Source organism: Cydia fagiglandana, chromosome 17 (genome assembly GCF_963556715.1).
Source record: "Cydia fagiglandana chromosome 17, ilCydFagi1.1, whole genome shotgun sequence".
Lineage (NCBI taxonomy): Eukaryota > Metazoa > Arthropoda > Insecta > Lepidoptera > Tortricidae > Cydia > Cydia fagiglandana.
In genome coordinates this window covers 9850659-9877000 of record NC_085948.1, presented here as the reverse complement: position 1 = coordinate 9877000, position 26342 = coordinate 9850659, and the positions used below count along the sequence as shown (strand labels likewise).

The 26342-nt window shown below is 38.6% G+C and overlaps 1 protein-coding gene across 1 annotated transcript in view; it reads left to right on the top strand.

The window, feature by feature from the left end:
• LOC134672422 (uncharacterized) overlaps positions 1–26342 on the top strand; it is a 158759-nt gene that overhangs the window by 39723 nt on the left and 92694 nt on the right. Inside the window, exons 2-3 of the mRNA XM_063530307.1 lie at positions 16582–16906; positions 18084–19342. Of these exons, the coding sequence (XP_063386377.1) occupies positions 16582–16906; positions 18084–19342 (1584 nt within the window). The remainder of the gene's footprint in view (positions 1–16581; positions 16907–18083; positions 19343–26342) is intronic.

Sequence of the window (26342 nt, the reverse complement as noted above, 5' to 3'; positions counted from 1 at the left end):
CAACTCAACGGTGTGGCCGATACTTTAGAGTTCAACATACTGTCTTCGTCAATTCGCTTTACTTGTAACATAACCAGAAAACAGAACGTGGCACGGGAGTATAATTTATTTCTTATTAATCTCTTTACAGGGCGGTACCTATAGCATGTGATGTGGGTTCAGCCGATTCACGTTTCACAGAAGCCTTAAAAGCTAAGAGCGAGAAAGGATGAGGATAAAAATAGATTGATACTGTCGGTACAGCCTGATATAGGCTTAATTACGTAGGAACACGTGTAATTAATCCAGAGTATTATAATTATAGAAATTTCTGAAATAAAAGGTTCCGAAGAATCTGCTAGCAAAGGGTTTTAATTTTTAAGTAAAATTATGTAACCGCAAATGATTTCTATGTCACATATATGCTATACAATATATAGTACGTATAGCGAAAGTTATATATCTATATATTCTTGACAGTACTGATTTGTTTTTCCGCTTACTTAATACGATCCCTAATGCAGATGTTCTCGCCCAGTCAGAGCATTTTCTGAGGTTCAAAAATAATGTTTTAGAAAACTCGGGGTCGAACGTCCACTTCCTCCATTATATAAATAAAAATGTAAAACCAGGCCTTGAATAGCATTTAATTGCGCGGCTCTCGCTCCCTCTTCGCCTTAGTTGAGGGTGGCAAAACTGCCGCTTGAGCATGCCACCCTTTATCACAGCTTTCAGCGAGTGTTGCCAAGCTGTGTGTAGCTATTACATGCCGAGCTGAGGCGAGCGTTCCACTTTTGCCAGTAGATATCTTGATCTGTATCAACTAGTTCATAGTTGTCATAGGACATCTTTCAACATCTACTTGCCTAGGGCCAGTTTTTGAACGCTTATATTGTAACTTTTACCAATAAAAATTTATCTGTACTTATGTTTACGTTATAATCGCCTTACAATACCATTCAATATCCAAAATCGCTATGCAAATGATACAAAAAATAATGGACGTGTGATTTTCTGTTTAGTTCCATCGTATAGATAGAACGATCTTACGAGTACGAGTAGGTACGGTATACCCGCCTTGTCCTATAAATATCCATTGGTAAACAAAACAAAGATATCGTTTAAATGCTCTAAAACTTTCAAAGCTTTCTAAAAGCGACGAAACCTTTGTTCTCACTTAGTTCCTCTGAATGTCACCAAGGAAAAACTACCCCAATGGGTTTGCCTCAGTCAACGCCATGTCGGAATAACAGCCAAGTGTTCTCAAGTGCTCTCTAGTCTCAGCTTGGCAAGGTTTACGGCGCCCTAATGAGGGGGCACGTTGCAAAACCACAGCCTCGAGAGCGTTATTTGTTATTCAAAAGTACAGAAAATAAATTTCCTAACTCGGTGAATTGTGTGGCTGCCCATGCATTGAGGTTTGTTGGTGGTACGTAATAGTTAATGTTTACGGGGCATACTAAGCTAAAAGGGTAAGGGTAAGGGGTTAGGGTAGGGTAAGGGTAAGGGTAAGGGGGGGGGGGGTAAGCTAGCCAAAGATTACAATAAGGAGATGATAAGGTCTACATACTATGGACAAAAATAAAACGGAAGATTTAGACAGACGAGCGATAAAAAAGTGTTTTAAAAGCTAATGCACTATTGGGAACAGGTTTTAAAATTATCCATGATTATGCTTGATAAAAATCATAAACCTTGAAGATTAGCTACAGTAACATATTTATTTTGATAGGGCGGGGCGTTATTTTATTCCATATCAGTAAAATAATAAAAATAAATCAACGACAATAGGTCAAGTTTGTCGATAAATCAAGAAAATAATTATAAAGCTCGGATAAAAAATGATATTTGCGTGGCCATCAGGTAGCTGATGACTTTAATAATAATAAATAACAAATTAACCTAGACTTGGCTCACGAGATAACCGCTATGTGGGATGTTGATTCGACGATCATTGTCCCGATAGTCGTTTCAGTGAACGGTCTAATAGCGAAGAGTCTTGAGAGACTCTCGCTAGGTGGTTGGATCAAGGGTCAGATGCAGAAGGCGGTGATCTTGGACACGGCGCGGATAGTCCGCCGGTTCCTCTCTCTGCGGCCCTGACCACCGGCAGCTTGGGCCCTGCCCCGCTGCTGGCGGCACCCTAGGTTAGGTTTTTAGTGTTCCGTACAAAACTTTGTTTACGGAACACTTATGGGATCACTTCGGTCTTGCAAATCAGTTAAATACGTTTTTCTCAGAGACCGTTTGACATAGATACCTAAAATTTGGAACAGTTATAGCAATTACCACCACTCATATTGTAAATAAGTCAAAACTGCTTATTTCTTATTAAAGGGGGAAATTTAGGGGGTTGAGAGGGGTAGGCTGAAATTTTTTTCATTTGTAAGAATCGTGTGGGGTACCATTAGAAAGCTTGCAAAAAATTGAGTCGATGGACTGATTTTGACTTCATTTTAGACTGCAATAGTTTCGTCAAAAAATGCATTTAAAGTTGCAAGTTTTCATACAAAAATTTTCACCTCTGTCCTGGCGATTTTCGCGAAAACTATAGCTAACAGGCAGCTGACCAGTCAATACCCAACTTAAAGAAGCATGGAGACGGCGGGAAAATTATCAGCTTAACTTTATCTTTATTAGTTTTTCAACTGCAGCTTGACCTTTGGTTGCTTAGGGCTAGCTAACTGATGCTTACACTGGTCAATTCATATTAGGCGAGAAACATCCTAAGTTAAAACTTTGGCATTGAAATTTATGACTTATGTCTTTGACACAAAGTTTATTACTGCTTGCTTATTTTTGTGGGATATTTAATTTTACCTCAATAGCCTCCTATAAGTATGAGAGAGATCTACAAAATACGACCTTATTACATTGCAAATAAGTTTCAATTTCGCACGGGCTTTCCAACCAATGGACTAGGCATCTCACGAATCTGAAAAATTCAAATTAAGAATTCCGTTCTTGACTGTCGTTGTGTTTTTTTTTCCACAATAGGACACATAAAGTTAGTAAGGCGTATAGAGATAATAAAGTCATTTAATATTTATGAACAGCTTTGGCCTCATGTATAGATTTTATTGAGAGTATCTGATTCGTCGAAACAATATACACAATATTCCTTTTCATTAAGTACCATTACATTTCTGTATCAATTGTATAATTATAATAACTATTAATTATATTCAGTACTTATGTATATTTTTGAACGGATCGGTGAGCAACAAGATTCAGGGCTATAACCGCGAAAATAGAAGTTCGCAAATTGCGAGCATTTTTCTCTGTCACTCTAATTACGCCTTCATTGGAGTAAAAGAGAAAGATCCCCGCAAATTGCGAATTTCGGTTTTCGCGGTAGCCCCTCAGTCCTGTTACGAGAAAATAATTTTGGAAGGCATTAATAGTACGTATATGACAGTTAAATATCACAGTTTTTAGAAACAAAGGTAAAATTGACGAAATATTTAAAGTAAGCCGATCTTGTTTTTTAGCAGTTCTAAATAATATTAAAGTCTATATATATGGCATAGAACTAGAAACAAAATCAAATAAAATATAATAATGAGTTCTAAATTCAAATTGAAGGAGTATACATTTAAGGTATTATAGGCCAAGCGCGCACCACGATATTAATTTTTGCGACACGATTTTAGAATCGCGCTGTAATATATCGCCATAGATTTATAAGGCGTAGATTCCTAGTTCGTACACCCCCAGTGAAGCCATTTCAAGTGCGACGTCACGTGTCACGTCACACTCGTATCATCGTATTCGAACGGCCCTCGCAGTACTCAAAGTCAAATCGGTATGTGTACACCTCCCGTTTAAAATTCAAAAACTACAGGAAAGATGGTTGTTTGTACAGTGAATGGGTGTCACAACACATCATATAATAAAAACAAACCGCCTGATATTGCATTTCACGCGTAAGTATCGAGATTAATATGATATTTTTACATAATCGTAAATACAAAAATCCAAATTTTCGTCAGCCGCCATTTCTTCTAAATGTTGCCAGTGTAGTGAATATTTTTTCCTCCAAATGGGACATGGCGTCTACATTCTAAAATAAATACGCTCAATTAAATTTCATTGTATAATTTTATAGAAAATTATAATTAAGCTAATTATTTAGGTAAGTATTTACTTTTTTCTTATTTTTATTTTGTGTCATGTTCGTTTCAGTTTTCTGACTGATCGGAATGACGCAATATGGAAACATTGGAAATGGACTAAACACAGTCGAATATGCTCTGTCCTATTTAAATTTATTCTTATTATTTTATGCACATTTGTTAAATAAATAAAAATAGTAAAAACTTATCAGCTATTTATTTAATCCTTATTTCACAAAGTACAGAAATGCAACAAATCCCGAAATAAACAAAAAGCTTTTGCTACAAAACCGAATCTACACACTTCCAAATTATTTATAACCAAGTGTGGATGTTGTTAAAATTCCTCTACTTTGAGAGAAGTAAATGAATACTGGCAACATATTTTGTATATATGTGTGTGTTTGCTGAGCGTAAAACACGAGCGTTCCACGCACACATCGATCGTGTTTCGGCTTCACTTTTGGCAGGTTAGCCGTATGGGGACTATCTGTCTATGCGTTATTAGTTTAAGGGTCTCCCCTGATATATCGACGCGCATTCGGCAAAAGCCGATAGGAAAAAGCTTTATGTCCACGCAATAAGAGCGAAAAAGTCGTCGTTCGGCTCGGCTCGCATCGGCCGGCGCCTGCCGACGCGTCGACGGCTTTTTCGCTCTTATTGCGTGGACATAAAGCTTTTTCCTATCGGCTTTTGCCGAATGCGCGTCGATATATCAGGGGAGACCCTAAGCATATCGCAGAAAATTCACTGCGCGCACTGCGATGAAAAAGTCGACGATTTGTTCATTCTCAACATGGATTTCGTACCAGTCGCTTGTCATGAAACGTGATGCGTTGCTGTATGACTTTGAGCATTTATAACACAAAGGTGATCCCCGTCTATTTCCATAATTAAATGGTCAACATCTAGCGTCTCATTTTGAGACTCCATTGGAGATGCAGGTGCCGAGATGTTGGGGTTTGGAGAGCGAAATGCCGACTGAGGTCCGGCCGGGGTGCGATTTTATTATTATAGTGCGCGCGGGGCCATACAACTCCGCATGCTGCAATCACTTTGCGACAATCGCGGAAAAATGTGACAAATCACAATTTTAAAATCGCTGCGATTTTTTTGTCGCATATGCGCACACTAACATATAAACACATACGTTGCATTTCTGCGACAAAATTATCGCAGGACAAAAAATCGTGGTGCGCGCTTGGCCTTACTCTAAATTATTATAATACATCAAGCATTCGCGAGATGCTCGACTTCGGTATTCAAACACAAAGCAATAGTACAAGAATCTAACTAAATGCAAAGGCCGAAGGAGCGATTCGAAGATCCGAAGCGTCCGACAGACGCGCGCCTCCCGTAACTTTTCCAAGTATTTTTAAGTACAAGTGTCTAAGTCGCAAGATCCAAAGGCTGAAGTCGCATTGGGCCGAAAGCCCGAAGCATCCAGGAGGTCAGTTCTAAACACAGGTAATTAATACAAGTGTCTAAATGCGAAGGCCGGAGGCCGAGCTCCGCGTAGGGCCGAAGGCCCGAAGCCTGCAAGATGTCAGTGGTTAAACACAGACTGACAGCCTGGACGCTTCGGGCCTTCGGCCCTACGCGGAGCTCGGCCTTCGGCCTTCGCATTTAGATACTTATACTATTGTTCTGTGTTTAAGTACTAACATCCTGGACGCTTCGGGCCTTCGGCCCTACGCGGAGCTCGGCCTTCGGCTTCCGCTTTTAGACACTTGTACTATTGTTCTGCGTTAAAGCACTGACATCCTGGACGCTTCGGGCCTTCGGGCTACGCGGAGGTCGGCCTTTGGCCTTCATATTTAGACACTTGTACTATTGCTCTGTGCTAAAGCGATGACATTTTGCTAAAGCTCGGCCTTCGGCCTTCGCACTTAGACACTTTGTACTATTGTTCTGTGTGTGTAGTTGAATACGGTATCCTAAAAACAGGCAAACAACCCCTGTAAAATGTAACGATGCGAGCGGTACGGCTACCATCAGTTTGGCATTGACATAAACGCTACCGTGGGCGTGAACGTAATTTACTTTCTATGCATCTCGCTCGTACTGACATATTAGTGCGAAAGAGATATACCTATAGGAAGTAAATTACGTTCACGATATCGTTTATGTCAATGCCAAACTGATGGTAGCCGTACGGAACACTAAATGCCTCGAGCTATCTCGGACTTGGCCAAATTATTTATAATGTGTTTATACTTATTTTTTGTTGTTTTTTATGTGTTTTTGTATTTTACTTTTATATTCATGTTATAAATGACCTAGCCTAAGAAGAAAAATAAATAAATGATAAAATAAATAACAATAGAATGCTTAGCCGAGGCCGGTCATTACCGCGTTACAGCATAGACCAGTACAATAACTAGATTGTTAATTCCTACACAACGTAAAAAAATTAAAGAGGAACGCCATGCAATAAACACCAGAGTTTTCAAAAAAATGGCTTTGCGCTGTCGAAACACCTTTTTCACGTACCACCATCTACATCAATGATGTTTGACGTCCCACACAACTTTACATGGCGATAAACTGTCTATGTTATTATTTGTCTCTGGTAATAGCGAACAATGAGCTCGAGACAATGCTGCACGTCTAATCGATGGCGATGCCTCGATGATGCCCGCTCAACAATCGCACGTCTATATTTAGTCAGTAGGCAGGTCAATTTGATTAATACAATATTAATAACTGTGCACAACAACGGCGAAATATAAAACGAATGGATTAATTTGGTAATAAGATAAATTAGATTGCATATCATACACACATCTCAAGCTCTATTAACAGCTAAAGTGTCATTTTATGGAACTTTCAGACTATTCAGAAACAATTTAAATATGGCGGTTTGTTTACATAGTTAGCAAGTTCCATAGAATGACACTAGCCCATCCCAGGAAATTATTTGCTAATAATGGCCTTTATAAGAAAATTTAGTGTATGTGATATTAACGGAGCCAGTAATTTTATTGGTAAATGGCACATACATAAATGGCACAATCCAACAGCGTATCAAGGCCCTCAAAGTCCGTTCCACTCGGATGAGTCAGCCTCGCCCAGGTTCCGATTTCCTAGTATTATATGTCTAACATTTATTCAATGCAAAGCTCATGTTAATTTGATTTTAAGTAATACAGTGAGTAATTGACCGCTTTGTACTATAAATATATTTGCGGGAATAAGAATAGTTTAAAAATAATAAGGAAAATGCTTTTGTTAGACATCTACAGTCAGCATGAAAATAAGACGATCAGTCAATAGGCTCTCGGTAATCCGGCCCCCACATTATGCGACTGGTTTACATTTCCGACGTTTTTCCGACAGTCGGAAAACAAAGAAGGAAGACCTACTTCTCAATCCTGCGATTTCAGCTATTCGGCTCATTTGGAAAAAATCGGGTGCTTTAATATTTACAACAATAAATAGCTAGTTAGGTACTCTGGTATACTACACATAACACATAATAAACTGTATATTAGGGCATTTTCATTTAACTTGTACAAGTTAAGCGCGACTTAAGTCGTGTTTCAGTAACGTCTAACCGTTACATTCCTGACAAAATGTATGGGATTTGACATTGACCGTCAGTTTTGTAACGATTGCTAACCGGCCGTTAAAGATGTACAATTAAGTGAAAAGGCCCATTAACTAGGTGTATCGCGAGTAAATTGATTAATTAATATCGCATTTTTTCAACATTTTCCGGATTCCACCGTCACATTTTATAGGACAGTCTAACTACTGCAGTACCTACGGTGTAATAAACTAATAAGTACTTATGCTAAAATAGCGATCTTATTTATTTTTTGACTTTGGGTCTTTCTGAATAGTCTGCAACTATTTCCGGTTAGACTTATATAATATTTTCGATTACGTTACAATTACCGACATCGACACCTCAGTAAAATGGAGTCCTACTTAAAATCAGTAATTTAAAAAGATCAACTGGTTTTATTCAAACCTACTTTGTCCACTGTTGATTAACTCACTATTACTCTCCACTACCAAACCAAGCCACAAGAAGCCAAGGTTTACTTGGCCTTTAAAGTTTTAATGTATCTACATAATAATATGATGGTAAAAAATGCACACACTTGTATAAATAAATTATCGTGATTGAAGTTATGAATTATGAATTCACTTATGAGTAAAATAAATTATTAAGAATATTTGTTATAAAACTTGTTTATTAAAAACGTTTTGAAAAACAATCTGTTGTCAAACAAAAACAATTTGTGCGTGTTTAAGAGATTCTATATTTTTTATGTTAAAATCACCATCAAATTTGTCCTCCAGCAGCTAAGGCGTTTTTATAAATGAATAATGTGATGTGGTTTCGCACGCGATGACTTTGGATTTTTTGCTCTGACTCGAGTAGATTTTGTTTTGAGCAGACATTTCTGTAGATCGCACGCCTCCCTTTTATTGGAATATTATACCTTTGCATTAAACATAATATATTTGCATTAAACCTCGACTCTATTGAGGCATGTTTCATAAATATGAAGTAATCCCGGAAAACAACGCACCTAATACAACGCAAGAACAAGTTCCACTACGCAACACTGTCACGTCACGCACATGTATCAATTACTTTTTCTAGCATTAAGTAGAAACCATAAAACGATAGATGTCAAAAAACACCGATGTTACAAAACGGTACAAGTACGTGCCGGTGGTTAAGGAACCAGAAAACGAAATCGCAGCAATGAGAGCGAAACCTATTTAGCGGAGCAACATTTGGCTGCACGAGCGAAGGTACGGAAACAGGAGAAAGTGTCCCGCGGTTGACAAAGGTCGGAAGTTCTGTCTAACGACCCCTGACGACGACCAAAACCGAAACAGAGGAGACGAATTCGCAATGAACGATTTCTAATTTCCACAACGATGTTACGAACAATGATGTATTAAAGAAAACAATAGCATAAGAAGTGATTTCGAAGCTTGGGGAGTGCAACGGTCCTCGACGATTTTATTTCTTTCGGTTGCCTACTTACGTCTCGTGATTTATTGGATAGGTAGTCAGTGCTCGTATTGTATCGGAAAACTATTGGTTAATATTTTCCCGTGTTCCGATTTTACTTATGTCTTACAACCTACTTACCATATTGGCAATAGGTCGAGTAAGTTCAAAGTACTACATTCGCTTTAAATCTGTTCTGGGTGATGAAGTTAATTTATTTGCTTGATTTGCGTAATGATTGGTTGTTCCTTTAACTATGTCTGTTTGAGCCGGCCAATCTTAACATCCCTTATGCCCACAGGGCTAAGTTGCCCTCCACACAAATTCCCTGAATGGACCGAGCCCGACCACCTAGTAAGGAACCACCGGAACGATCAGCTATCTTATTTTGACCTAATGTTGCACATATTGGGGCTAGGACCTAAAATTACACTTCTTGCACTAGTTTTATTTAGGTACCTACCTAATACCATCATCGTGTTCATAATACTAGTGTGTGTGTGTAGTGTAGTGTGTATATGTGTGCTAGTTTTAAGGTATTTATCTATGGGCCAATAGTTGCCTGAAAATAAATGTTTTCATTCATTCATAATACAATCATCATATCAGCCAGAGGACGTCCACTGCTGGACATAGGCCTCCCTCAAAGAGTGCCACAATGACCAGACTTGCGCCGTATCCAGCGGGCTCCCGCGACCTTTACCAGGTAATCAGTCCACCTTGGGGGGTCTACCCACGCAAACAAAAAAACAAAGAAAACAAGTTTACAAAGTACTTAAAATAAAATCCTAAATATGTATGAAGATGTGGGCCAATGCTGTACTGTAGGTGCCAATGACAAGTCTAACCCGGACCTGAATCGGCAGCATTTGCTGGTGTCAAAGTGTCACTATGTAAATAGAAGACGCTAAGTAACGATCGGAATGAATTAATACTTATCTTAAGACGACTTCTAAAGTAAATACAATCCGTTAAGAAATATAAATGATGCTGGTTCTTGTGAAAGACAGTATATTAATTGGCTAGTTTATACCTCTTGGTAGAGGCATAATTATGGGAATTTCTCCTTTTCATGTCGTCAATGTGTTGCCTACATCAAATTTTTACAGTAAGTATAACAAACAATTTAAACTAATATAACTTAGACTTTATATACAAACAGAAGCCACAATGCCACAAGTTGACCAAGCAGCAATTGTCGAAAATTTTACTTTACCAACTGATAGCGAAAGTTATTAAAAACACAATTTCGGTAAGAGTAGCATAACATTAACACCATACGATAAACATTGTTCCGTTTCCCCATAATATGTATGTCACAGCAAATAAAAAGTGAAAAGAAATGCAAATATTAGTCGTTAACGAGTATCGCCGGCTGGGATGTAATTCACGACACCTGCCAGCGCATGACCAGTATAAGGTGTTATACGAAGACCCTTAACACAGTACGTAAGCAAAGGTCACGCTTATAATGGATTATTGAGTAAATTAACTAACTCAGCTGGGAAAATATTGGGCGCGACCTGCGGCCACGCACCCATATGTTCTCGTATTGATAAAAATGTAATTATAACATCGCGCTAGAAAAAGTGTGTCAGTTGGCGGCTGGCGACATTTATTTGTGCGCGAGTTTCGAAGTTTTTTTACTAGTTGTTATTTGATAAGATTACCTACATTTTCCGCTCAGTTCCAGTTATAGCCTATAGGTCCCTATTTGTTATCAGTCAAGTAGGTATAGTTATATGCCGTCATACAATCCACAAAATACAAGAAGCGTTGGTACCACACGTTCGTACTATTATTTAATAGGATAGGATTTGGGCGAGCTCGCTCCATCGTAGGCCACGTCTACGCCTCGGCTAGTCTGTGGCCATGAGTAAGCCCATTCATAATAAAAAAAAAATACTAGTACAGATAGGCACTTAACAGCCAATTTGAAATAAAGTTCGTTTTAAAGCGAGGTTTAGAATATTAAGAACCCTCATGCAATTCTCATTACATCGCGGTATCTTAAACTTTTGAATGCAGTTTACCTAGTAGTAGTAGTAGTCGGCAATGTAACGTAAATTGTATGCAAGTTCTTAATAGATTACGCCTCGTTAAAAACTCTGTCAGGTACTTGAAATTCTGATAAGTAATTATATTAATTCCGAAAATATTTAATTTAAATTTAAATATTTATTCCCATAGGTAAGAATAATCCCAATAAGGCCTAATTTCCCCTCTGGGTTAAAAGATGGCAGATGGCATTAGTAAAAACTAGTGCCTACGTCAAATCATGGGATTAGTTGTCAAGCTGACCCCAGGCCATGAGCCGTGGCAAAATGCTGGGATAAACGCGAGGATGAAGACCTACCAAGAAACTTGCCTATATTAAAAAAAAAAATTGAGTAATACCTGTACCTAGTATTGAAAGGCACTTCATCGGCATCGTTATCGATTGCATACACAAAATACCATTGCCGTAAAAAAAAGGTCTTTGCACTTAGTACAAAAACTACATTCGCCAGCAAAAAAGCGTAATCAGATAAATCAGGTACAGCCTGGCAAAAAGAGTTGAAATTAAAAAGTGGCAACACTGTAGTGTCGTCCCGTTCTCTTATATAAATTGGTTTGAAAGGGACGACACTACAGTGTTGCCACTTTTTAAATTCTACTCTTGTTTGCCAGGCTGTAAGTATCGATATTGGATCACACACGGAGTCGTGCCTCGTGCACATGCGGATGTGATCGTGTCCCGCGGAAGGCCGGGCCCATTCCCAGCATTACCAATATGTATTACCATCGCTGTGAGCGTAGCGAACGTTCCACTCAGCTAAACCAATATACCAGAACTGGAATAGACCCAATTCAAAAAAATATCATTATTTTATTCCTGGCAACCAAAAGATAAATAATTTTTCCAAACGAACCAAAAGATAAAGATTTCAGTAGAAAAAGGCGGCTTTGAAAAATGAAGGCGCGAAGGGATATCGTCTCATAGAAAATTTGAATTTCGCGCCATTTTCAACTGACAAGATTTGCTTGACCTTACTTAATCAACAACCAGGATATGGAGTGTAGAAGTACCTCTACCTTCCATAAACCAGGAATTCAAAAACGTCTAACTCTCATGTTCATGAGTAATTTTAGGTCTGTTCACTGGTTGGTGAGACACACACTCGCCAGCAGTCGCTATTCGGTAAGAACAGTCACTGGTCCGGGCCAATATGATAGTGCACTTTCTACGCCAGACACCTATTAGGCCTGCTTTTATTTATTACCTGCTCATATGAGGAAGCGGTCGCCTCAGTGCTGGTTTTCAAATTGAAAGGCCAATTCTGCTTTTCTAGAGTCGTGATTAGAAATCATATTATTAATCAATGTAAATTTGAAACGTCAAACTTCTATGAAATTATGACGTATAAATTAAATAACACTTGCACTGCGTGGGCTATCAAAATCGCTGCAGACTTTTCTCGGTCTAAGAGTGACATTCCATTTCCAACTGCAGCTGCAATAGGTACTGTTAATTTTACTATGGAAATTGACAATGACAGCGACGCGTTTCCATAGTAAAATGCAGTTGCTGCAGTTGGAAATGGAATGTCACTCTTACTCTACCTATTATTTCACGGTTGTTATCGTTCAGACCTAACCTAACTTTTTTTATTAAGTAGGTACAAACATTTTTCATATTTTTTTACGCTTTATAAGTTTTCTGGTGGTGGTTTTTTTCTGCTTAGCAAATACATACTAAATGGCCTAACACATTTATAAATGCATCCATCGACACGTCTTAGCATTGAGTAGCAAGGGTTTCCTGTCGGCTTGTAGTCTGTCGCATGATAAACTGCAGTTGCAACTATTGCGATGCGTTTAGCATCCGTAAATAACTAACATAATTTGTTTTTCACCTCTAACTCTTAATAATCATGATTATCATGAATCATGAACACGGTAAAAAGTCAATCGAAGCTTCATAACTAATGTTAATTAATATAAGGTTTACTCGGGTAATTCCGAATGTCGAAAACTGTGGGATAATTCCGAAAGGAGACTTTTATTATGATGGAATTAAGGGTGATTTTCATCTGAATTTCGGAATTATCCGACATTCGGTATTAACCGAATACACCTAAATACACTTACATAAAATTTTATAATTATATTTTCCATAATCTCAATATTCGTAGAAGAAAATCGGGCCTACATTTTTATGGAGAAGCGCTCGTCCACTATCCTCTATTTATAACAATTATAACATACGTATTCTTTTTAGCGCCATCTTTTTGCTTATAGCGACAACAAATGGTAAAGCAAGTAACTTCCAACTCGATGTCAACGTTTCTTCGCTATGTAATAGCGCTCTGCAGTTATATCAACTATCGCTAGGTGGCTCTGTAGTCAATCATTACAAAGGGACGCGATAGATGGCGCTTGGAGCAAGTAGCGATAAATAACAGATAATTAAATAAAAGCTCTTTGTGAATTTTGATCAACATTTTAATTATTCTCTGTCACTATCCGTTTGTCAGTGGAAAAGGCGGCAAATAAAAAAAAATGTAGGCACGTAAAATTTCAAATTCGCGCCTTTTTTATTGTGCTTGGCTTACATATAAAAACGGTTGTTAATAGTTAATCAGGTATTAATTCATTGTATTAAACGACTGCTGTGTGTATTTATAATTAAACAGGTAAATAAATGTGTGGCCGGTGTAAGTAGGTATGTATCATAAAATAGACTTTTATTCGCCCCTACTACATCTGCAAGCAAACGGGAAATAGTTATTTGTTTCACAAGGGGGCAAAGTTGTTGTTAACTGCTAGTGCTAATATTGATACCCGAGCAAGCGCAAGATTCCAAATTTGAACCACGAGCGTAGCGAGTGGTTCGAGAAATGGAATCTTGAGCGTTGCGAGGGTTTCAAAGCACGAGGGTCAAACAAAATTTGCCCCCGAGTGAAACACAAAATTTTTCACCACACCAACCCGAAGCAAATATTAAATGTAAAATATCAAACAAAATCAAACCAAATCAAATCCAAATGAATGTTATTAAATATTTATCATCCAAAATCATCATTTAAAAGTCAATTCTAGCAGCAAACATAAGGAAACAACTCAAAATTTGCATTTGATTACTTTGCCTCACATGTGAATAAAATGCAACTTTGCTACCTATCAGTTTTTGAAATGCAAAGTAAGCCTTTCCGAGCTGGTGTGGTGAAAAAAGTTTTACAGCACTCAACCCACAATTTTAACAGTTAGGAACCTACCTGTATTAAGTTGTGCAATGACATGAATGAAATGAACAACACTTGCTGACAGGAAAAAAAAGTGTTCGTTTGTCATCAACTTGTCGTCTCATTGTTATGGCTTACCCCCACGGTGACGCTTTGAAAGAGGTAACATGTTTCAACCAGATGTCCCAAAACCTTATCCCTGCGAGTGTCTCATGTGCAAAAGGAATGGTTACAAAGGGACTTTACCGTGAGGATGTCTTGACAACTATACTTTATTTACTTACTTGAGGTTCGTATTTCAAAACAATATTTTTAATACAGTTGCTCAAAAAGTGCTACTTTACGTAGCTGTTTAGCGTGCGGAAAGTTGGTTATCTCGAACTAGTGCTTTTTACTTTTCCAATTTTTTTTTAATTTATACTTGTTCCAATTCACGACTACTTATTGATGAGTGTTAATATTAGTTTCCTTTAAACGTCGTAATCAGCATAAAAACCTACCGTTAATGTAAGAATACGAAAAATATTACATATTTCATATTTAATTACTTACCTCTTCATCATTATAACACGTTTATTTTTTAATATTCAATATTGAAAATTCCGTTCTTAATAAGTTGACTGAATGGAACGGAATAGCTGCCAAACGCCCATAGATATAATATACTTAAAGACGACGTCTAACCGAGCTGTCACTGTTACCACTTTTGTTTAGTGTACGATTAACAATGTTTTTCTTATTTTTTCGCAACTGTATTAAAAAACGTCGTTCGATACACGTGCGGAAATGTCATTCTTCACTCGTCCCGAGTCTTGCCACTCGCCTGCGGCTCGTGGCAAGATATCTCGGTACTCGTGAAGTAATGACATACCTTCCGCACTAGCATCGAAATGTACTATTGTGTCTCGTCCATAAATCTGGTTAAGCAATAAATAAAAGTTGACTTTTTAAACAGTATCGATGGCCATAAAAACAAAAATATTGAGACAGGATGCTGGACATGATAGTGGTATTTTTAATAATCATATTATTATATCCGAAGACCTTGTAGTCAATCACTCGGCAAAATCTTGGTAGGTATCGCATTTTTTCCATGAACATATCTACCAAGCAGCGTCAAATGCCAGCTCATATAAATTCTGCAATAGTTCCTGGTTTTATTACATTCCAACAGAAGGATACTTCTGGTAATATTCACGCTCGACGCTAAAGGACGGATGAAAATAAAATATAATCAACTTCCATCTTTCTGTCATACCAAACCGCGTCGGGCGTGTTAAATCGACTGCCCCTTGTTCGCTGGATCTTGTTTTCATTTTTTTTTCCTCGTTGAAGATGTATCAGACGCATTATCCTGGAGGAGGCTCGTTTTGGGCGCGGCGGGGAGGGCGGGGAGGGAGGGAGGTGCGCGTGCACATAACTCGGGACTGACGTCACGGCCCTCGGTAAAAAAACTCCATGAACCCGCTCAGCCAAGGCCTCCGAGCCTCCTGCATTTACATGTTATTATATTAATGCGTTTCGCCCGTCTTGTTATATTCTCCGACGCCATTGCATGTCTATTTCTCAAGAATCTAAAGATTCCAGCATATATAAGTACATATCTTATTTGAATTTTCGAGCGCTTATAGTGTTTATAAATAAGAATGCCTGAACAATTTATAAGCTCCAGACGTATGAAATAATAAAACAGGTTTTAGTGGCAATAATGTAACATCTTAATAGTAAATCCGTCGTCAGTTGTGCAACTTAATCATAACCCAGTTAGCGGGTGTGAGCCGGCAACAACCATGTTAACATTTTTAACGGTAACAAGGTACCTTCAAAGCATTTGTGGGCTACCTGTTGGTTTAAGTCCCTTCTTAAAGTAAATTTTGACTTATCTTTAATAACTTTTATGTACGTGTAGAATAGGAAGCTTAAAACGGCATTCGGAACGGTAGGTAGGTACTCACTATTCACAGCCCACGGTTGAAAATTTTACACGAAATATTTCAATAAGTAATAGGTAATAGTCTAGTGTGAGTAGGTATTTCACGTCGTTATTCCCTTAAGTACTTACCTACCTAATGTTGACTCTTGGAAGAGAACTACGGACAATCAACAGTAATTACTTACCTATAAGATTATTACACTTATGAACGTTTTATATGTTCCTATAAACATACTTTGACGAGGCTAGTAGGATTTACGTAGAAACTATACAAACTCTCTTAAAACTTAGTTCCTACAAAATAGCACCGAACAAACTAAAAATTAACAAATATTTTTTCATTGTCCACAGACTATAGTATGGGGCAACGCCACAGTCGCCGAAGTTGTCTGCGAGCCATTGCAAGAGGCCGGCGCGGTAGTGGCAGGCCTGCCATCTGGGCCCCTCTCGGCCCCGGTAGCGGTCACGCTTGGTGGGCCTCTGCCTTCCCCAACCAGTTTACCCGCGCCACCAGCACCTCCAGCGGCTTTGCTGTTCCTAGGGGGATGCAAAGCGCCGGTAGATGCAAGAGCACCGGCGGCATCTCTGGAAGGAGAAGTGCTTGTGGTGGAGTATCAGCCGCCGCAGTGGGATGGGAAGGACCTGGACACGTTTATCGCATGGGAAAAGATTTATGGTAAGTCTGTGTACCTACATAACTGCAGAGGACTCATAAGAATAGTTAATTCTTACAAAATTTAAGCACGATTAATATGTTTGGAATGAATGTCCAAAGAGACAAACGCTCGAATAATTCGCGATAAGATTTCTTCAGCGAAGCTATGCTAAATATACCTACTCATACACAATTGGGCTGAGTGAACTTTTAACTTTCTTCATTTGATGCTACCTAATGCTTCGTCAATAAGCTGCAAACGAAGGCCGTTCAGTATTCCGACGGCGTATGTTTGTAGAAAGCGGTTTGGCAATAAATGAGACGCGTACGCACGCTATTGTCCGGTAATCTTTCGCAGAAGTGCCTTGTATGCAAACCTATTGCAGGCGCCGTGACCATCATATCGATATCAAAAACTAGGTTTAGCCCGCGGTTTTGTCCGCTACATTGTACTTTCTGTCTGCTACAAACAAGTTTCTTATGGCCGCCTCACACTTGGTATTCGAACTATGTGTGGAATCCGCGAACGGACGTTACGTATGAGTATGATGAAACGAATGTGAATTACTTAGTAGTAGTTTACTATGAATAAAACGAAAAATGGCGTGAAAATCGAAAAAGCCCTTGAGTGAGAAAATGATGGATTCATCATTATTTATTCGCGAAGGTACTATGTGTGGACCGGCTATTAAACATGCCCGTAACTTAAGTCATTCTATTTTTATAATCATGATTTTAATGTCTTAATAAGAATGAAATAAATTGCTATAAAGCACAATGAAAATCAATTATAAGCTCCATAATTAACAACTAATTGACCCATCAGAAACGTGAAGGTGTTTGATCATTGTGTTAACTAACAATGCTATTATGTAAACCGTTTATTTGATTAGCATTAAAACGTTTCCCAATCAACTCAAATCCATACGTGCGGAGTTCAAGGAGTTTAAAAGGTCTGGGTTATTTATTATCGACCTATGATTAAGCGGAGATGTTCAATGTAAGGTGAATAAGTTATATGGCAATTATATTTGGCGTGGCGTTTGATCTGACCTTTGCAACGCCCACGAATCTTTCAGTGACTTGGTATTGGTAGATTAAAAGATTTGCTATGCATATTCGATTAGGTGCTCCGTTCGACTTTAACTAAGGTTACATTACATAATATGTGTGACACCCACTTTCTCTTTTATTTCAGCTGCGACCTTATTCTCGGCGGTGGAGCTTTATGGCAAGCCTCTGTTACGCGCTGCCGTTATCACGAAAGAGGAATACCATTTGTTGTTCTACTACCTGGAGTCCGTATCGGAGGCCAGCGAAGCTCTCACGGAGCGCATGAGGAAATACATCGACTCCGGCTTGCTTATCAACGAAGGCAAAAAACAGGACGACACTATTTCAGTGTCATCAAAGAAGACAGAGAAAGAATCGGAACAAAAGAGCATTCTAAAAGAGTTGCTTCAAGAAGGAGTTTTGTCCCAAAGAGATATTGACGTTTCTTCGGAAATAACGACCTCAGATTTCCATGAACATTCAACTGAAAGTCGTAAATTTGATGATAACGAATCTCTTGTTTCCTCAGCTAATACTAGTCTTCGTAAAGTTATCGTTGACATTCCCATAGATTGCAACGAATCCATGGCCGATAGTTCCATTATAGAAACCAGTGACAATGTGACCACTGTGACCATCAGAAGCGGCGGTCAATGCTGCGCTGATCATAGGATCTCCGCCGATGCTAGTGAAAATGTTTGGGCAAACGTGAGGTGGGATTTTCTCAATCCTACAGATTTTGGGTACGACCAAGTGAGAAGTGTGCAAAGAAGCCGATCAGATTCTGCCCTCACACCCTTAAGCAGGCGACGAAATGAAGAGATCTATGAAAAATTACGAGACGTAGAAGGTGAATCTTGCGGAAGCATTACTCCTTACGAATCTATTGAGGATCTATATGACTGTATTAAGAACGCTCAGTATACGAGCGCGGCTGCCGAAGAGTCCTCGCCTTCGACCGCGAGTCAGTCTGAACCGCAATTTCCCGACTTCTTCGAAAAAACCAGCACAATCCGGCAGAGCTCTGCGAGCAGTGAAAAAAGCGGGGATTCTTCCGTATTTCCGTTTTCGAAATGCGGTTCGAGCGATTCCGCGGGCGCTATGACGTCTTGCGAGTCCACCAGTGGCATAAGTACTTTTGCTTCGAAAAGTATGCTCGAGTCGTTGAAGTGCAGAGAGCTGCCGCCACCGCCGGCGGAGGGCGATGCTACTGAGAGTGCGATTCTGCTGAAGCAGCTTTTCACTGGAGAACTGATGGATGCGTACAACGAGTTTCTGTCGGCGTATCCTCACGCCCGCGCCCTGTTGCGGAGGAAAGCGCGGCGCGACGAACACTTCACCGCCCTCGCAGACATCAGACGAGGCGCTGCAAAGTACACCATCGGCGACTATCTGCAACTTCCGGTAAGTTACATTTGCATACCTTTTAACTTGTAAGCGTTGGCGTTTCTGAAAGTGTTCAATCACATGTCACGTACTTGCAAGTGCATGTGTTACGAAAGCAAGTGCCGTATTATTCGTTGCTCTTGACCTTAGCTCGGCTCGATAGATGTTCGTGGCGTGTAATGAACGTGTCAAATGTGGTGATTACGTGTAATCGACGGGGGAAGGAGAACAATGCGCCGGAGAGCGTCGGCCGAGCTGGATTGATTTAGATTGAGCGTCGGTTTAATCGCGCCGCGCGACAATGATCCGCTGCGCTGGAGTAACACCAAGAAAATGAATTTTCGACCGGCTTTAGACATTTCCTAATCATAATCAGGTTTATTGTTTTGTTGTACAGCCGAGTTCATAAATATGCATACATTTTTTTTACTTTAATCCATTGCAATAAGGTGAAAAAATGTATACATATTTATGAACTCGACTCGACTGTACCATAAAGTCGAAATATCAGGTAGGTATAGGTTCATAAATGAAACGACATGGGTACAACAAGCGGTATGCACGTCTCACTTATCGCTGAGCAACTGAGCACGTGTAGCAGATGATGATTGACGTAGGTAGACAGGCGGACAATTAGACAAATGAGTAAACTGGTGTTTTTCGCTTTTAAATATTTTTTTAAATTTGTAAATATTTATATAATCTTCTCAATGGTATAGTGTTTCTATACCATTGAGAAGATTATATATTTACATATATTATAGTACCTATACCTATACCTGTTCAAACACCCTGCAACTAAGAACTACTTTCGCTTCGAACTAGAAAAGTCCGGGTACGGGGTTGTGATCGTATGCAGCCGTGATCCAGCGCGGCAAGACATGCGCTCGCGCATTCAATGCTAATCGGCCGGAAGAGTGCGATGGCGCTTTGTCTCCCTGAACACAGCGGCTGTTTCAGGTTACACCACAAACGTACTCTACGTTTAACTCGGTGGTGACACCCAACTTCTAAAAAGGTACGCGGAATATTTTCAACCCTTAAACGTTTCTACTCTGCGAGTGAATTAAATTCTGTATTTGCGTTTTATACACTTAAGCCTGATCGGGGGTCGAGCTGTCCTTCCAATATATTTATGAGATTGTTGTAAATCTATAATATGTACATACTTACGATTGTCGTCATAGATGAGATAGAATAAACTGAGCGTCAATATCTAAATGTTTTTAATATTCAATTTGACGATATACCATAGACACAAGAATGCTTTAAGAGGTTGTAGGACTCTTGTTCGTCTCTTTGTTCTCAATGTACGGACAGAGCATTCGTGATTCCGATTCTATCAACGGGATTCCACATTCAATGATACCTAAGTTATAAAACGCTATGCTTAGGGTTGTCATGTGTTTAATAAATGCAGTTACATTGCGATGCTAACTTCAACTTCGCGTCTAAGGGCTGGGCCCTTCGGATTTTGAAATAGACATCTATTAGATATCACCAAGATACGATAACGATATATTTAAGATCTAATAAAATTTGACATTTGCGCGATTCTGGAGATACTCTTGAACGATTTCCTCAGGATATGACTTAGAGATCCAATTCACATCTAATAGATATCTTACTCTATCTAACGTAAAAGTTACATTGGTTGCCCGAATTGCGCTGCAAAAGAGAACTAGCTGATATCTAAACTATAACGTATCTAGAATGGATCTAGTACGTGTCGTCTCTTGTGAATATCTTGAAATTCGAATACGGCAGTAAGTCTCACCTTACGCTAGCTTAGAATCTAGGGCCTTGCCTAGAGTATAGCGGTAGGCTATGGCATATGGCACGCATGCAGTTGACACACGCGAGTTTACCGCATGAGTTGGCCGCACAGGCCGTCATTTGTTTCTGCCGAAGCTGGTGCAACTCAGCTGAAACGTCGGAATTTAAGGTAAAAACGATGAAATTGTATCGCGGTAGACCCGTTCGTGTAATTAAATAAGCGAATCGTCTGGCAACCGCTCCGCTTTGCACTTCGCAACCTTGCACTTAACATAACATAATAATAACTCCCACGTTGAATGATGGTCTGTGACTATGAAGTTCATTTTTATATTGAGTACTTGGCTGTCACGTAAAATGTTTGTAAAGTGCATTGGTGTAAATGCGAAGGCGGAGTAATTCCGAAACTGGCAAATATCTACTAAACTAGAAACACTTTTTACTATAGCAACAGTACGCAAGATGCCATGTAAGCATTGCAGCGGCGTACCTAAGTGTTGCTAAAGTATGAAGTGTTTCTAGTTTAGTAGATATTTGCCAGTTTCGGAATTACCCCGCCTTCATATTTACCCCAATGCACCCTAGGTATTTTTTGGAAGTTTAGTTGCGGTAAAACATATTTCTTCAATACTTTTCTTCTTTAATTAAGCCCAACCAAAACCAACAACCAATCAAAAGAGACTTGAAGGAACTGTAAAAATGGTCCCTTTTGAATTGGATGCCGAAGTATACACTAGTAAATATTCCAAAAAAATCGTCATACGGGTAAAAATAGACGTAAGCGTTTGACGACCCTGAGCTGGCGGGTGTGATGGCGCGATTTGCCCCTCGCAGCGCTAAACCGATCTGATAGTGCGCCGCTAATGCTCTGTCGCCTTTGCACTTCATAGCCCGTGTTCATACTGAGAAGCATCGTTTAATATTTTAACTCAACGTTTCCTTGTTTTTTCAAAATTATGTTTTTCCTCTGCGCTGTATACAGCCTCTCATGCCTAGAAAAACAAAATTGGCCATGTTTTTTTTTTACTTCTACGCAAGTAAAAATTTGAAATTTACGAAAAACTGTCATAGAAGTGAAAAAAATATTTGCACAAAATTAAAAATTTCTAGGTCTGAGAAGATAGCAATCTACCTATCTGCCGTTTTAATTTGGCAAACGATGTACCAAACACCCTGTATAAGGCGTAGTACAGTCAGAGTCATATAATAGGTAACATCCAAAATATTCAAATAGTTCCGCATACCATATAATTTTTATGGCGTATGGCGATGACGGTCTATCTTCTTAACTTTAGGGATACTACGTCATGGAGCGTTATTCAGGTTTTTATATATAGGTATAAATAGTAATGTACGAATGCTGCAAATTACAAGTAGGTCAGTAAATGAATGCTCAAAAAACGTTGTAGAGGGAAATGCTAGGAACACAATTTTTGACTACGTAACTTTGTTTAGACTAGTTAGGAGGTGAACATATCAAAAGTCCCCGGCTGTAGTCCCGGTGCTGCGGGGTAGAGGGGGGTAAGAAGGTCTAATTTTTCGGTTTTTCATTGATATCTTGGAAACTTTGCATCTTAGCGACATGACTACTAAGACAAACCGAAAGCTCATAAAATTAGTTACAAGTTTTATCTAGTCAAGTTTTTCGATATCTTGAATAGTTTTTGAGATACCCGCTCTTGAAAGTTTATTTAGGGATTTTAATTTTATCTTGATATCTACATCAGTGATGCTGTTAGGCCATGTTTGGTATCATTTTTGTATAAATCGGGGGTGCTGAATTCATTTATGGTATCACATTGACACTATTCCGAAGTAAAACCAAAATTAAAAAAAATATATTTTTAAAAATCCCTCTTCACGCTTAAACCGCTGAACCAATTTCGTTGAAATTTTGTATAGAAATAGTTTCAGTCTCGACACAGGACATAGGATGGTTTTTATAACCAAAAGCATCTTTTGAGGATGTGAAAAGTGGGGTGGAAGTTTGTATGAGGAGTCAATAACCGCTGAACCGGTTTAGGTGAAATTTAGGATGGTATACATCTGTGATTTAGATGAAAATGATACCTAACATGACTTCAAACTTTACCTTAAGCAGTATTTACCTCAGGAATTCAGTTTCGTCGACGAAGTTGAATTCCCCCCATACTCCATTTCACAACTTTAAAGGATGATTATTGAGATAAAAAGTATCTTATGTCCTGTCTTGGGACTCGAAATATCTGTATACCAAATTACAATTAAATTGGTTGAGCGGTTTAAGCGTGAAGATGAATTTAAAAAAAAAGGTATTTGTTTAAAGTTTATATGTTTTTTCTAAGAAATGGTGTCAATGTGATACCAAAAATGAATTCAGCACCCCCGATTTATACGAAAATGATACTAAACACGGCCTAGCAGCTTCACTAATGTAGATATCAAGATAAAATTGAAAGCCCTAAATAAACTTTCAAGAGCGGATATCTCAAAAACTATTAAAGATATCGAAAAACTTGACTGAATAAAACTTGTAACAAATTTTATCAGCTTTTGGTTTGTCTCAGTAGTCATGTCGCTAAGACGCAAAGTTTCCAAGATATTAGTGAAAAACCGAAAAATGAGACCTTCTTTCCCCCTCTCCCCCCCAGCACCGGGGCTACGGCCGGGGACTTTTGATATGTTCACCTCCTAACTAGTCCAAACAAAGTTGCGGAGTCAAAAATTGTGTTCCTAGCATTTCCCTCTACAACTTCTTATTTCTTGGCCTAAAGTAGATAATAAGAAATTAGGTAAATAGTGCCTACACATTTTTATTAGTTTTGAGTGTAGTAAATTATACAAAGTTTCGTTTCAAAATAGCTGTAAAGGTGACAATTTCTCTTGGATTCTCATGAGCGCACCTTTGCCACGCACAGCGAATGGACGGGCGTATACAAATCGAGCCACTTTACGCAAACCAATATGCATATTGAAACGTGTGATAAACGTCGCACTGAACATTTTAAATTGCCACTAAATGCCTACACAATATCTTATACTTAGCGATACCGTTTGTATAGAGTCCGTTGCGGAAGTATTTTTTTTGTAGACATGAATTTGATAGGCCAGTATATTAACATTTACGAGTCCCTTTGTAGCTGTCTGTCAATCATAATTTGACGGATTAAATGTGAATGGATATGATGTAATTTTAGATTTTTTTGTATTAAAAATTATGAAACATCATTAAAACTGGTAGGTACAATAATAGCCATAAAAACTTTAGATGCTAAGGAAAGTAAAAAACTTAATTTAACTTATTCTGTTGTGAGTTTACTAATAATAAAACCCGTCTTTATAATATTTTCTGTCAGAACAATAATATTTAAAGGGTCATTTATTCCTTATTATCTTTAATAGTACATTTGCAAGTAGTTGTAGAGTTTGACCAAGAAAAGTCTGCAACGATTATGATAAATTTGATAGCACACGCAGTGCAAGTGTTATTTAATTTTATTTATTTAATAACACTTGCACTGCGATACTATCAACATATGCAAAATCGTTCGCAGACTTTTTTGGTCTAACTCTAACAGTGTTTACAGTGCTTTCTAGTAAACAAGTAGGTAAATAATTTAGCCAGCTTTTTATTTTACGTTTTATGGTGTCCGTCGCATCTTCGATATATCTAACAGTTCAGGTTCTCATAATCATAAATTATTTATTTGCAAGAACACAGTGTATTGTAACACACACGTAACAGTACGGTCACATACTTAATCCGACTTTATAAAAGCTCTTTGCAGCGTAAACATGATTATTTAACATTTCCACCAGAGGTCATAGTGCCGGTCCGTATACTATCACTACGTGTACCTACTGCCGTATTCGAACTTCAAGATATTCACAAGAGACGACACGTACTAGATCCATTATAGATACGTTATAGTTTAGATATCAACTAGTTCTCTTTTGCATCGCAATTCGGGCAACCAATGTCACTTTTACGTTAGATAGAGTAAGATATCTATTAGATGTGAATTGGATCTCTAAGTCATATCCTGTGGAAATCGTTCAAGAGTATCTCCAGAATCGCGCAAATGTCAAATTTGGCAGGTTAGATCTTAAACATATCGTTATCGTATCTTGGTGATGTCTAAAAGATATCTTATAGATGTCTATTTCAAAATCCGAATCGGGCCCCTACTCGTATGCATCATGTCAGTGTCGCAACGTTTCCATTTCAACTCTACAAGTTCTATAAATTGTGCAATCGTTTCGGAGATTCCACTCGTTAGAGTTTTCCACCGACTGGCAACATTAATAACAGAACCAGAAGTAACTGTTACCTCGTGTCTTAATCGTAAAAGTTAAACGCCCGCCGATTATTTTTAGAGCTTTATCCAAAATAGAATTGAGTAGCCAACTTTGACTGTAACTATACAACATTTTATGGTTGCGATATAATAAACATTTATTGGGTTTAAATTGATAAAAAGGTTTACGTAATGTAGACACTTGCAGTTAAAAGATAAGCGTTATCGGTTTAAATCGATTCTGTTATCTGTATCTATAACTGGGTTTTGATGTAACTTCCGAATTCGGTCAGCACTCCAACATTGATTATTACTTAATATTTTGACAAGGAATGTTCTGATAACGTTTACTTGGTTGGATCAATATACCGTAATTTTTAACAAGCGATCGATTATGATGTAATGTCTACGCCGTTAAATATCCTTATCGTGGTAACGTTTTTGTTTGTTTTAACTTAAAACTTTTAAGCGTAAAGCATTACTGGCAAATAGAACGTCCGTAATAAGCAAACAGCGGCAAAAGTGAAACCGCCTTTACATAAACAGCAAGAAGTTGCTCTATTTGTAAAACATAAAAAATTCCAAAAAGCAAAATAATCCGAACGTGGCGGCACATCTCGGTAAGTGTGAATAGTTATCATTGCGCGTGCGCGCGGACGGAATGCTAAACGCCGTGGCTAGATGCCGCCTGAAGAGACATTCCTCATTGTCTATGTGCGACTCCGCGGCTATTAGTAAGGATAAGTGAGGTTTACACGGTCGAAATGCCAGGCTGTTCGCGGCATTGTTGAACTATTTATAGATGGGGCTTGGTTAAAATGACACTGGGGAGTTTTATGCGTTAATAATGCCCTGGTTACGATCTTGTAAGTAGAATTTGTTATTTTGTTTTTACTTATCTATGGTAACGTCGGTGACACTACGGAGCAGCTTGATACCATAATATATATATTTTCATACTATGT